This window comes from Gavialis gangeticus, unplaced genomic scaffold, assembly GCF_001723915.1.
Source record: "Gavialis gangeticus isolate Ggan-Ray unplaced genomic scaffold, GavGan_comp1, whole genome shotgun sequence".
Classification (NCBI taxonomy): Eukaryota; Metazoa; Chordata; order Crocodylia; family Gavialidae; genus Gavialis; species Gavialis gangeticus.
Window position 1 is genome coordinate 6436950 of NW_017728998.1, and position 14138 is coordinate 6451087.

The 14138-nt window shown below is 44.1% G+C and overlaps 1 protein-coding gene across 1 annotated transcript in view; it reads right to left on the minus strand.

Annotated features, from left to right (window-relative positions):
* Window positions 1-14138, minus strand: part of LOC109289268 (putative phosphoenolpyruvate synthase) — a 58782-nt gene that overhangs the window by 31752 nt on the left and 12892 nt on the right. Inside the window, 10 exon segments of the mRNA XM_019505261.1 lie at window positions 872-1028; window positions 1749-1876; window positions 3273-3325; window positions 5872-5927; window positions 6497-6612; window positions 7426-7539; window positions 8988-9056; window positions 11058-11182; window positions 12956-13090; window positions 14112-14132. Of these exon segments, the coding sequence (XP_019360806.1) occupies window positions 872-1028; window positions 1749-1876; window positions 3273-3325; window positions 5872-5927; window positions 6497-6612; window positions 7426-7539; window positions 8988-9056; window positions 11058-11182; window positions 12956-13090; window positions 14112-14132 (974 nt within the window).

Consider the following 14138-nt stretch of genomic DNA (forward strand, 5'->3'; position numbering starts at 1 on the left):
CTAATGAAAAGCTTTTCCAGGACCATTATCCAAATACTGTGTTTCCTTCGTAACCGGTCTTGATCAGCTTGTGAGCATAACCAGTTTAGCTGGAAACCTGCAGCAGTCTTAGGACAAGATTTTTCAAATACACTTTGTGCTTTTACTTATTTGTTTTAGGGAAAGTCTTGAGCTATAAAAGAAATAATCATACTCCACAGCACAGTAGTGTGAGCCGTTCACAGTGAAGATTGGATTGTAGTTTTCCTAAAGCTCACCCATAAACTGAGATTTTAATATTTTCTCAATTTTCAATTATGACTGGACAAATCTTGGGGGTGAACAGTCTTCAGCCCCTAGTATGCTGCTTGTGAATGGATAATGTTCCTGATGCATTATTTCCATAACATGACAGGGTTCCCAAGTAACACAGAAAGTAGGGCTGGAAGAGACTTCACGAGCTTACCTAATCCAGCCCCCTGCTCAAGGCAGGATCATCCCAGCCAGACTATTATTTATACTTCCAAAATACCTTCCCACTTCAGAAAACAGGAGGAGGTACCAAGCTGTCTGTATTACTCCTTCTTTAAAATAAACACGCACAGGGATACACATTTGCACAAGCTTGTGACTTATTTGCTTTGCATAAGCAATCCTTTGAACAACGACTCGCTTGATCCAAGCAAGGTTGATCCAATCCAAACTCCCCCTGGGTTGGCCTGTGTACAATTCAAAACGAAACAACTGCAAATACACACACAACAAATACATTCATATTTGGTGATTGAGCATTTTATTTGAATGTATGTTTGTAGATCCCCGGTGGCCGTATTCACTCAGATCCGCCTGGCGCTACCAGAATAATGCCTCTGTTTTTACTTGTGATTTTTACCTGTAATAAAATTCAACCAGGCCCCAGCCTCGCAGCAAAGAATTCAGCTGGAAATCAGCAATACACTCATGGAAAACTCCTTTCCCAGTTGAACTATTATACACCATGGGGCGAGCTTCCTTGTCAAGTGTAGCACAAACGCTGAAGGACTTGCCATCTGTGTTAAGGTGAAAAAAGATGGTTTCCTTGGATTTATGACAGTAATTTGGCAAGATGAATCAAGCAAGAGCTTTTGCATATTCTTAAACAGTTCTCCAATCCCTTGTATTTTTAAAATATTTCTCACATGTGCTCTGTATATTTTTTTAGAAAGCACTTGGTTGTTCAGCATTTTAGGGACTAGAGTGGTTGGCATCTAGTCCAAAACACAAACTCTGAGCAAAGAAAACTGGAAACTGCACGGGTTATTTCAAAACTAGATGAACTGGAGCAGAAATCCTCAACAAAAATAGGGATTATGTGCTTTAGACCATTATCTAACGTCCTGGTCTTGCAGTGAATGCTCCACATGCTTCTATTTAGGTATGTGAGTAGTCTCACTGGAGTCCATAGCAATATCCCATGCTTAACATATGAAGCATGTATAAATGCTTATAGAATTGAAGGATCACTTGATCACTCAGAGACATGACAGACGCAGCAGGTGAAAAGTGTGTGATGCCTGGACAGATGAAATCATGCAAAATAAAACGAAAATGAGAAATCAAATTACAGCAATGAGAGCTCCAAAAATGCGGTTTCTCCTTGACATATCCAGGAAAATTCTCCTAAATGTCTCTACCAGCGTTCAGTAAAGTTATTTCCTAGATGCTAAAGATATTAATTTGATATTGAAAAAAGTATGAAGGTGATGATAAACTGAGTTCTGTTAAGTTACCTGCAGTGAAGCTGACCCTGTACGTGTCTTTAATAATACCATCATCAGCCATCTCAGCCAGCAAGGCATCGGTCCAGTCAATACCGGCTTTCTTCCCATTTGGGAAAATAACATAGCCAACAGCAAGGCTGAAGGAAAAAAAGAACAAATCCAAAGCTCAGTCAAAACTAATGGCCTTTTTAATGAAACAAAGTGCTGGTTGTTTAAGACAGATTGCAGAAAATGGTTCAAACCTGAACCAAAAACAGGCGGCTCCTAGAAGAGCCCTGGGATATGTAGGCTGAGTAGCAATGAGCGCTAGGAAAATAAGGGGAGAAAGAACAATTAATCTACTTTCTGGTAACAGGCAAGAGAAGAGACAAAACTGAGAGTAGACATCATAGGAAGACTGCAAAAGAGGCAGGTGAACAGAGCTGCCAGGGGCAGACCCAGACACAGGCATGGGTGAACCCAGCGGCTGCCCAGGACCTGGATAGAGAGGGGGTCTGAAAATGAAAGAAAAAAAATAATTGCACAAAATAAAGTTTTAATATTGTGCATATACAGGACTGGCAATGTGATCAATGGAGAATGAATAATTTAAAGACAACGATACCACAGATGTGATAAAGACTTTTGCAACAAAAAAATCATTATCTCTGGCAAAGGGGAGCCTGATACTAAAAGTTTGCCCAGGGCTGCCAGGAGTCCAGGTATGGCACTGGCTAGGGGAATAGGAGAAGGAAAAATATCTAGGGATCACTCCACACAGTTGGGGAACTGGAAACTCATGGTATGGGGGACCTGGGAAAGGGTGAGGTTAACCTACAAAACAAGAAGGGAGGGGAACTTTTAGCATCTCAATCAAACGTGGTAGGAGAACAACTATTGCACGTGTTGTTTTTTCTACTCTAGTTCATTTAGGAACTTCGGGTATATCTGACTTTAACTTTCCTGATTCTTCACTTGCCCTCATGGTTACTCAGGGGAGGACTGGTAATTAGCACTGCTGAGTTTTTCCCAGCAAGATTCACTCCATTACCTGCATCTTTGGGAAAGTTGCTGGACCTGCCTGTGTCATGATTTGCCTACCACTAAAATTGTTCCTAAAATGTTTCCTATAGTTGTACATTTATTAATGTTAGGAAATCTTGAAGCAATTTGCAAAGTGCTAAGCTTTCTGGTGTGATGCTAGCTACAAACGGCCAGGATTTAAATGCCTGTCTCTGATCTTTCCCGTGCCATTAGCTGTGAGTCAATGGCAGAACTTACATGCCTGGAAATCCTTGACGTGTGACAATAAGGTAGATATGTAAATTGAGTCAACACATAACAAAAAGTGAAAGCTGTTCCTAAGGTTACTGGCAACCACAAAATGGTAGAGGCAAACTTTCCCCCCACCCTACCCCTTGGACATCCAGGTGTGATGTGGAAGAAAATCTGATCGTGCAGGTGCAGAATAAGGGGTGTCTCGTCGTCTTCCAAGGGTGCAACTTGCTGCTGTTTTGAAGGTATCTTTTATACTAACTTCTTGAACCTACTTACTGTGTTGTAGTTGCTGGTTTACAAAGAACTGTTAGGTGTGCTGAGGTCCCATCCTGCAAGAAAAAGGCCTGAGATGAAACAGTATCCTAACTTGTTCGAGCTAGCTGAGACATCTGCTATTTTTAATCCACCAGCTGCTCCCAACGTGCTTGATCAAATTATATCTTATGTGCTGCACGCTGAAGAAATCTCCAGACTTCCTAAAATAAGTAGACCCCAGAGAAGACTGGGGTTATACAGCATTTTATCATTCTGTATTGCCAAACATACTGGATATAAAATTGCTAGCACTTGACTCGCTATGTCATCTGTGAAAAGGTCCCGGACAGAACGTGATGGGCAGACCATGCAAACCAGACGCACCGAGGAACCACTTTTGATCCAGCAGATGCATGAAAGCAGATGCTGACCGACAGCTTTATCTGGTTACACAAAGGTGTGCAAAGATGAAAGATGGGGCTGCAGACAGCATAATGGCATTGCATGGAAAAGCCAGGAAAATGCGTGGGAGGAGGATACCGACCAGCATCAATTGGAGAACCAGAAGCAGGAATAGGAGGAGCGAAAGCAATGGCAAGAACAGGAAACAAGAGAAGACCCACAGGCAAGGGCTATAGAAACTTCAACTGAAAGTCTGTCAGAAGGCACAGATGTGATGGCACCTTCACTTTGCCAGATTTTTTTCCCACCCTGAAGCTCCCTAGCAGGTTGCTTTCAGGTCTTTCTGGTGTGAGTATGTGCCTGGTCCATGCTGCATACAGAGAAGGAGATGCTAGCCCTCTACCAGCAGTGAGCGATTACTTACCAAAGCAAATATTTTCGTGGCTTTTAATGAGTCGTGCAGGGAGACCATTAACTTTGACTGCTGAGGGACTGGGAGGGATGTAACAAGGCAGCCAGCCCCCCGGGCAGCTGTGACACACAGAGGCAGTGGTGACATCCAGCTGTCACTGTGCTGCCAGTGTAGCTATGCAGCTGCTATTTTCCTGCCCCCTCCAGTCAGTGCCTGGGGCTGCTGCACTGCTTACCACACCTTAGTTATGCTACTATGAGAATAAAAGTGCTGCGGGCACCACTCATGATAAGAATCAAATACTCCAGGGATCAGCTCTGTTTTATGAGATGCTGGTGCACTGCTGCCAGTTTGAGCAACGCAGCTGCTGCATTTCCTCATCCAAGCATGCGGTGAAATCTGCTCACATGAAGACGTACAGGGGGCCCACCCTGCCCATGTACAAGTGCTGCCTCCAGTAAACACATCAGGGCTTGCCATACCTGTATCTACACTGGGAGGGCCTCCGAAGAAGCATTTCCTTGGCATTAGACCCAAGGTGGGTTTCCAGGGTCTATTGGGAATCCCTGCTTAATAATTCTGCCCAGCCCATCATTCCCACTGTTTGTTGGCATACATCCCTTCAACAGAGGCACCAAAAAAAAACACAGCAAATTAAAGAAAGCTGAAAAAGCCATGGGCAAATGTTTGCTGTGTCCTTCATTTAGGAGAGCTAAGACTTCTAAATGAGGGACACAGCAAATAGCTCACAACACCAGCCAGTTTGAATCAGTGCAGCTGCAGATCCGCTGATTCAGTGGAGGGGTTTATCAGAGGCTTTGGCCAAAATGGGCAGCGATCGGTGCCTGGATCAAAACAAGGTGCAAAGAAGCAAAGAGAAAGCAACAGGGAGCAAAATAAGCATAAATGAGCTGGGGCGAGGTCCGAAACACGAGAATGGTTTCCTGCTGCTATTTCCCTGATACCAAAAGAATCAAAACTGAGGTTTCTTAAATATTTCAGGACACTGAGTGGACTAGGGGAGCTCAAGGAATAGATTTGTACCAAAAATTAACCCTCAGTTTGGAGGAGACAGGGCCAGGATCCATTGGTCTAATTAGGTCTGATAAGGTAATTTGAGGCACTCTAAGGAAGAGAAGAGAGATTCTACCTATTCGGCTTCAGAAAGTTGGGAACTTGTGGAAACTTTCTGCAATTGCAATTCTGTGATCCGTGAGACTTCCTACTGAATCCAGGTAGAGGACCAAGCTGCTGTGGAGGGCAGAGAAGACTTAGAGCGCTCTATGGCATTGGGTCCTTCAACGCTTGTGGGACAGCAATGTGCTGCTGCAAAACACTGTGTGGGAGGGAGGCGAATACAGCATGTGTTTTGCCTAGATTACTTGAAGATCCGGAATGTGTCCTTACAGGAAATTAAATGTCACGATCGAGATTAACTAACAGCTGTATCCATCATCGACTTCCAGAAATTTATCTGAATGCATGAACTGTACTAAACCGATGCTGCCTCGAGTGCCAGCGGTAATCCCCAAACTCATCTGCAGCATCACGTTATGCAGCAGCCAACCTAGTGTAAAACCACACCTGCCCCCCCGAGGCGTGGGCTCACTTGCCCCTGCCTTCCCAACCTCTCCTGAAGCCTCACAGACAGGATGTCACAGCTCCACAGGCCAGATCCAGCCCACGGGCCAGATGTGTGACATCCCTGCTTTATGGAAATTACTGCCAGATCTTCAAATATATCCTTCCAGTTGAGTGACACTTGCATTGGATGGCTAGAATGCAGAATGGCATATTAAGACCTACCTCAAAATGCATCAAAAGCATGACATATCGGTAAAACTCCTCCCAGTTTCGAATACCTGCAGAAGGGCAGAACGGAAACACAGACTTGAAAGTTCACTGTAAATCTTGTTAGCAACCAAACCCTACCTCAGTCTTTAGTAAGAGGGTAATACTTGTGCCTAATTCTATGCAACACTTTCTTGGGTCCCCTCCATTATCTGCCTGGAGGGAGGAAGAAAGCCCTTTGATTCTAACAGTGCTTTGATATACACAGTATATGTCACTTAAACACCCAGGAGTTAGGTAGTGGTTATTTAAATCATGCACACAACACTAGCCATTTGCTAAATCTCACTGATTTCAATGTCACTTAAACCAATTTAAGCCTGCCTGTCAATTAAATTGGAAATGGTGCTACCAGTCCACTGCAAATGGTGGAGATAGGCTAGAAAAATGAACTCCCACCAAACAAACCAAGCAGCTTTATATAGCCCTAAACTTGGCTACAAAAACAATTTTGCCAAAACTGCCCCATTTCACATCTGAGCATGAACGCTGTAACAACTGTCTCTTCCGTGATCCTCTCATCATTAACAGTTAAAGTAACAATCGCGAGGTTACTCATCAGTCATTGTGATATCGTTACCGTAAGAGTGGGTCCGAATGCCTCTCAGAAGGAGCTCTTTCTTCTGATGATTTTCAATTTCAATTTCTCCTATCTGCTGACCCCATTGCTCATACCGAGAATGTTGTTCCCCATCTCTGGGGGGGAAAAAAAGGTGTAGAAAAACCAGGCAGCTAAGAAAGAAGGCTTCTTATTCAAACTTGTTAGTCACAGAAGTGTTGCTTCTAAATGAAAGATGCGTATTTTGGAACCAAGACTTCTGCCTGCAATTTATCTAGCATACTTTTGAGCTTGAATAATGTCACACACAATTGTTCAGACCAGGGTTGTACGTAGAGATGCCCTGAGAATGAGACAACAGGAAGACTGGAGTAATGCAGTAAAACCTAGGAAGAGACATGTGATGATGACTGCAAAAGCCTGCCTAATACTCCAGGATTAGGTTCCCAAACTGGGGGGACTTGCATCCTGGGAGGGCATGAAAGGTTCTTTGGTGGGGGGCAAATCACAGATGCAAGCCTCCTGCTTCAGCAACTTCCACATCCCCTGTATCTCAGTCGCTGCTGCCACTTCCCCAGCCACTGCTTCCCTTCCCTTGGTGGTGAGGGAAACCCTTGAGGTCTGGAATACGCTGCAGTAACTGAGTATTACTCTGCTAATTTGTAACCAAGAAGAGAAAATGTATTGTCCCAAAATTCAATTAAATTAATCCGTTTAAAGCTTACAAATTGTGCATGGCCTCAACAAAGAATTAAAATTTTCTTCTAAGACTGCAAATCTGCACCGCCTCCCCATAAAAAATATCAAAGGCAAAATGTTACGTAGCTTGTCAGCAATATTTTCCCAGCTTTATTATGAAAGGGCCTGTGGCAATATTAGCTGGTGGCATTGTTGGGCAATTAAAGCAAAAGTTACAACCAGCCCCAGAAGTGTTAAAAATTGTCTCTCACCTTTTGATTCTTTGGAAGAGTTCTCGGCTCCACGTCTCCAAAGCCAAGGCATGTGCGAACAAGTCTGGATGACTGTCAAATTTAAAGTCAAATACATCTGTAAAGGTGGTCCAGCTATGTATGAAAAAGGGAGAAATAAAACACCACATCAGCCTTCATTTGGGATGCGGCCAATTGCTGTACTCATTGCTCAGAGATCTCATTTGTCTTTGGGACTTGTGGGATTTGAAATATGTTACTTCTCATGTGTGGAATCTCTGGATTTCTACAATTTTTCTTAATGCTGCAGTTTTCTGGGAAAATGAAGGGAGGGACAATGGAGAAACCATGCTATGTGAAGAAGACTACTTCAGAAAGGCACAAGAAATTATCCATCAAGTGAGGCTGGCACTCAACAACTCACAACGAGGGGAAGATGCTGCTTTCAGATTGCAGCTTGGCATCTCCTGTTATGATTTGCACAGTCCACCTTGCACTAAAAAGGTGATGAGACTTTGACAGCTATGTGGGACCTCAATTAATCTGGAAGGAAACCGGGTGGCCACAGTCTGTGCTTCAGATGAGAAGAAAACGGGTCACAAGTCAACTGCAGCTTCTGCTGCTGGGAAGGGACAAGAGGAGGACTTGAACTCAACAGCTCCTTGGTGGCTGGTGCAGCAAATAAGAGGGATTGTTAACACCCGTGCTGCACTGTACCTAGGTGCAAAGAGTCCAAGAGAAAACCTGTAGAAAACAATCTAACCTTAATGAAACAGAAAATATTCTGAATATATTATTGTTAGTGGTCTTGCTATACAGAAGACCTTTCCCAGTTTAGGAGCTTGGATGAGATGGGGCTGAGTGTTGTTGTACAGGATCAGGTCCCTGCTACTCGTGGGGCAATAGACACGGATCCAGCAACATCTTTTTTCTGCAATGAAGTGGATCAGTTGTACTGGGACACACCCTATGCAGCAGTTCCTCTTCATTTGGTGACATTTGTTTATAGCCCTATGATGTAACCCCTCCACTTGCCCAAAGGAGGTTTGAACCTGCATGTCTCACTTCCCAAAAAAGGTGCTGTAACCACAAGCCCACCGGGCAGAGCCCTCTTTCCAGCTCCTCTTGGGGGTAGCCAGGAGAACTGCCCAAAACTGCAGTTATGCTGCATGCAAGCGATACACAGACATGCATGTGAAATAGGATTGAAGTCTGATGTTTTTAAAAGGAGGCCAAATGTTGACCTTAAAATATATAACAGCTTTCCAAGTTAAAATCTATCCCATGTTTTAGGTGCAGTGTGTTAACAGCGAGGCAAAAGCTTGTCAGGACCCTGAAGCCAGGGTGTGTGGCTGGGCTGTTTTTGATCAGATCTTTCTTCAGTGAATGAGTCTAACAACCAAACCTAACCAGGAATTCATTATACACGTGGGAGGAAATTCGATCCCAAGTGAAAGCCAGCAAGAGGCCTCAGTGCTGCTCCGGCAGACTCAGCAGGAGCCAAGATTTGTGGCTCAGTTTTTGTTATTTGTAGTTATACTCAACAAAGGGACGCATCCAAGTAAAAGAGAGCATCTGCTTACCAGAGAGAGAATTTGACATGCACAAGTTCACCCTCCTCGTCACTCCACTGTTGCCGATATGGCCCCTTCCTGGAAGATTTAACACCGTGTCAGCGTGTTTCTATGTCAGCCGCATCTCTTTATATTCCTTTAATTTGTTTTGCACTCACCCCTCTTGCATTTACTGAGCTCTTGTGCAATCCATGGGCTTTAGTACTGCAGGATTTCAAATGCTTAAGATCAAGAGAGGCAAAGCTGCACAGGGAAGGAAGGACGGAATTTGGCAACTCCCAAAAATCTCAGCAAGGGAGTGGAGCATGCTTGGGAGCTTTCCTGAAGCTAGCCTAGCGTGTAACAGCATAGGCATGCTTGCACGTCTTGCACATTCTCATTCTAAGAGCTGAGCTAAGCAGACCGTATAGATTTTGAGGAAATGCTTTCGGTAAGAAGTACAAGGTATTCTCAAGGAGCCAGGGCCAAAGTGACAAAAGCAAGATCAAATGATGTGGTTGGTTTCATGGCTTGAAGTCCAATTTTCATAAGTCACTCAATGATTTAAGAGTCTTAGTCCCGTTTGTTCAAAAGCAACAGGCACAGATGAGCCTGGAGATGTGGCACATTTATAATGGTATAATAATCTTTACAATGGGGTAATGCAGGAGCAGACGGACAATGTATGGCCCTACACCAGTGTAATTTGCTCAAATCCAGTATAGAAGTACCCCAGGAAAACTCTGTGGCAATCCAAAATAACCATCTGCTCAAGGCAACACAGGCTACAACCTGCTCCCTTCCCACCCAAGAACTGTAATAGTTTCTACTGCATGCTGCTCCCTACATGTCTGCCTCCTCCAGATCCAATGTAATTTTTCATTGCTATGCAAAATCTATGTAAGTTAAATCAGGGCAAATGTGGCTTCTATCCATGTTCCTGGCCCTCAGAATTGGGCACTGAACATCCTAGTAGGTGCCTATCTACATCCTTAGATAACTAAATACCTTTGCAAACCTGGCTCCAAACATTCACACCACTGTTGAAAAGGAGACCTTTGATCATTTCGCCCTCGTCTCAAAACCTGTAATATTTTAGCTACATCAGAACCTCTCAGCCTTAAGACATCTTTTAACCATGGACCGAATACTTGTTGCTGGAACTATCTCCCGACTGTTTTCTGCAAAGGCAGAAGCATTTAGATATGGAAAAAAAATAAGAGACATTGCAATTCTCACAGTAGCCTGAATTCTTTATCGTGATGCATTCTGCATCCTAGCTCACATTAAAAAGGATATCTCCTGAAAATCAGAGGCCAAATGCGTACATGCGTGTTCAAAGTCAAATGTAAATGCTGCGCTGAGTCTATGTTTTCTGCTGCAGGATGTTACAAACTCTATTTGCATTGTATAGTCACCAGTGTTTTTCAAGTCTTTTCAGGATGCATGCACTGCCAGCTATATTACCTAGTAGGAATAATTTGTGTCTGAAATTATTTAAATGCTTTTCCCAGTACTGTTTACAATGCTGGGACTGTCTTCATTTAACGTAAGAACTTTACAGGAAGCTATTGTACAAGGCCATCTTTGAATACGACTTGGTGGAAAGACCTGCATCTATTGGTTGTGCTGCTTTATGTTTTCTGAAATGTCCTGATCAGACAAAACCCTGGCCTGGAATTCCTCAAAGTTAAGCGGAGATCTGGGGAGTGGAGGGGGGAGAAGAAAGGTGTAATGTTTGTTGTACACAACTTATCCTGCTATCCCATGTAAAGCCCTATAGCTTATCTGCTCCAGCTACTCTAAATAAATAGTCCAGGACCTCCATATAGCTACTTACTGCAAAACCATGTATGAGAGAGGCTTTATCCTCAAGGTTGTCTCTCAACAGATGTTGCAGCTTGTTACCCTTCTCTGCACTACTTTCATCAACTCTACTTTATAGCCTGGGAACCGAGTCTGAGTAAGTTCAGATGAGTTGCCGAACATGATGCAGCAAGTCTCTGGCAGGCCTGAGAGCTGTCATTCTCCAGAACCAGAGTTTTTAGCAAGTATCCCAATAACTGTCCTCCCCCATCCTGTGCGGTGATATGGTAATACCTGAGCAGTCCCTGGAATGCTATTTTCCATCGTCTGTGTGGCTCTAAGCATTCAAGTGTCAGCCCTCCTCCACTCCAGCATTTTTCAGACTCATCAGCCACTATCACGTCTGGATGCACTGGATGCTAAGAAGACATGTAATTAAAACTTTCATTAAATCAGTGAGGGTTAAAACAGAGGCAGTGCCCTGCTTTGTCAGCCCACGGAGGAAGGAACGTTGATTGAAATAGCTTTCCTGATTCCACAGGTTTCATGGAGGAGGAAATTACATATAAACCACCCAAATGGATAAATACCCAGTCATTTCTACAAAAGAAACCCACATTTGGGTTATGCACATACAAATGCAATTTAATCTTAGAGAATTACTCTAGCACTTTACCCTGCAAATGCTGTCAAGGGTAGAGCTGGCCAAGAACAAGACTTCCTGTTTACTGGAACTGCTTGTTTACCGCCCCTTTGGCTAAGATCGCATAAAGATTTCAGTCTGAACTGGACCAACCCCAAAAAACCCAAGCTGCTGAGATTCTGCAGCTGCTTGACAAATGGCAGCAGTAATATTAACAATAATGAAAAGCAGACCTACAGGTACTTTGCCCTGTGATAAGACTTGCAGCTTCCAGAGTTTCACACCCTGAAAACCCGCCAGCCAGGAACCTTGCCTTGGAAGAAACAAAAGTTTGTCCAGTCCAGGGTATGATGAAAACATTTCAGGGTCTAGGAACTTAACAATTTTCAACATGGTTGCATCATAAAACTTTCCAAGCACCTCTAGTTAAAAATAGCCACTACTACCACATCCACAGAAGAAAAGTGATGGCAGTAATTATACCATAATACAGAATACACAATGAGGTAGGCTTCAGTTCTGCTCGATTTTGCCAGGTAAACAACTTCAGACGCTTCGGTGGCTCTCGGCGCTATGTGGGAATCCCAACCCCATGGAAATCAATGGCAAAACTTCTGCTGGTTTCAATGGAGGTAGGATTTCATACAAAATTCTCATCCCATACAATTTTCTTAAGGCAAGTTGCATTGCAGAAGCCTGTGCAGAGTTACAGACATAGTTAAATACAAAGACCAGTGAGAACGCCAATGAGGAAAAATGTGCTTTGTGATGAAATGTAGAAAAAGGTAACACTGAGTCAGGATGAAAAGACAGAACAAACGTTTCAAAGGGCGACGCTGCTGGAAGGAAATCCCTGGGAGCTGCAATTTTTCCAGCAGAGCATGTCACACAGCATCCGTACCAGTTGAGCACCCCGATTCTGTAGTCACAGAGTAAAGCGACAGCTGTTGGGGTCTGACGGGTCGAGCTTCAATTAGGAAGCTCTCATAAAAACAGCTTTATGTGTAACCTTTGGCGAAGCACTGGCTTTGCATTCCCATCAAGGCTGCACACGTTCCCAGCTGTAGTATACCCATTCATGTTATTCCTTCCTAATTGTCATCATTGCTTCAAGCCTTTGGCATCACCTCTCTGAAAGGAGTCTGATACACTACCCTATTCAGCTCAACAGGTATTTATCTGGGTGTTTTATCATGTGCTACCTGGCTGGCACTACACAATCTTCTTAATTGCTGACCAAAGCTGCTGCTGCCAGTGTCACTGGAGAAGAGCTACTGAGCAATACAGATGTGATTGCTTTAAACTGATAAGTGATGAAAAAAGAAGAGGGTTGGGTAAAAATGATAAAGAAAAGGTAAAGACTGAGTTTGACCTGTAACTACCCTAAATCACAGCAGTTACCCATCATTAGCCTTAGTCACAGCACATTAGCCTCTTCTTAAGGCACTGTTTCTTCTGGGGATCATACCTTCATATGAAATCCCAGGTTAGGAATTGAAATATTATTCCCAGACTCTAGACCCCGCACGTCTTCTCACCCAACACTTACTTGAAACTCTCCGACTCCATCCACCCGAAGAAAGAGCCAGATTTCACAGACCCCATTAGGACGTCTTGCAAGGCGAGCAATCACAAAAGTCTTGTCAGCTTCTGTAAACCCAGTGAAGTAAACTGAATCAAGAGCCTGTATTAAATATGAACAAACAAAAAAAATGCTTCAGCGTGAAGGAGAGCAAAAAAGAAAGGCGAGCATGTGGGAACCGAGGGGCATGCAGGTTCAACCAACCAACAAAGCTTTCACCCAGTTCGCAAGGGGGTATAAGGGTCTTCCAACTTAACAGGAGCCCTTTGTACAATGACTCTGGAAGACTGGATGTAGAGACTGCCTTTCTTAGACACCTCCAGAAGCCACCACCTACCCTCAGTCAACCATAAGAAAGTGGCTTTCGACCAGCGATCAACATTGCTTTATAAGCAACAATTGATTAAGCCTCATTATACCCCCAGCTAAGCATTCTCATTGCCATTTTATACCTGGTTGCTAAAAGGTCAAGATACCTTCCCAAGATTGTATACGATATATCAACGGTAGAGTCAGAAAGCGCTGTCAGATTTCCAACTCACGCCCTACTTTTACTGGTAGATAATACTGTTTCCTTTATTTGTCACTATTCAATTAGGATGGCTCTTTGATCCTTGCTAGAAAGCAGAGTTTGTTTAAGAATTGGCCGCGTAACAAAGAGCCGCCACAAATATGCATCCAGACTGCAAAGAAAAAAAACCCAACTGCAGCCAGTCTCCAAACTCAATGCAGGATATTTAGCGCAGTGAGAACTGTGCGCATTACTGGCCCTAGCGCCATATCAGGGGGCTTGTCATGTTCATAGCATCAGATGTAGAGGTCTGCGTGTCACCCCTGCCAGACCATTTTACACAGCTCAGGCTATGCGCATGCAATCCAGACTTGCTTATGATTTTGGGGGGGTGGAGAAACTCCTGCCTCTGAAAAATGTCACGTTCAGAAATGCTCATTGCAGGTGAGGGATGCCCTTGAGGACCGCGACACCTCGGCTCTATGGCCTCAAGCGAGAGGTGAGCCCCGCACCGAGCAGACCCGCCGCGGCCGGGCAAGACGTCCACCGAGAGCCGGTGCGGGGGGGAGGCCGCAGTTCAGCAGTCCCAGGGCAGGGCAGGGGGGCACTCACGTGCGGGTCGCGGCTCAGCTCCTGCGG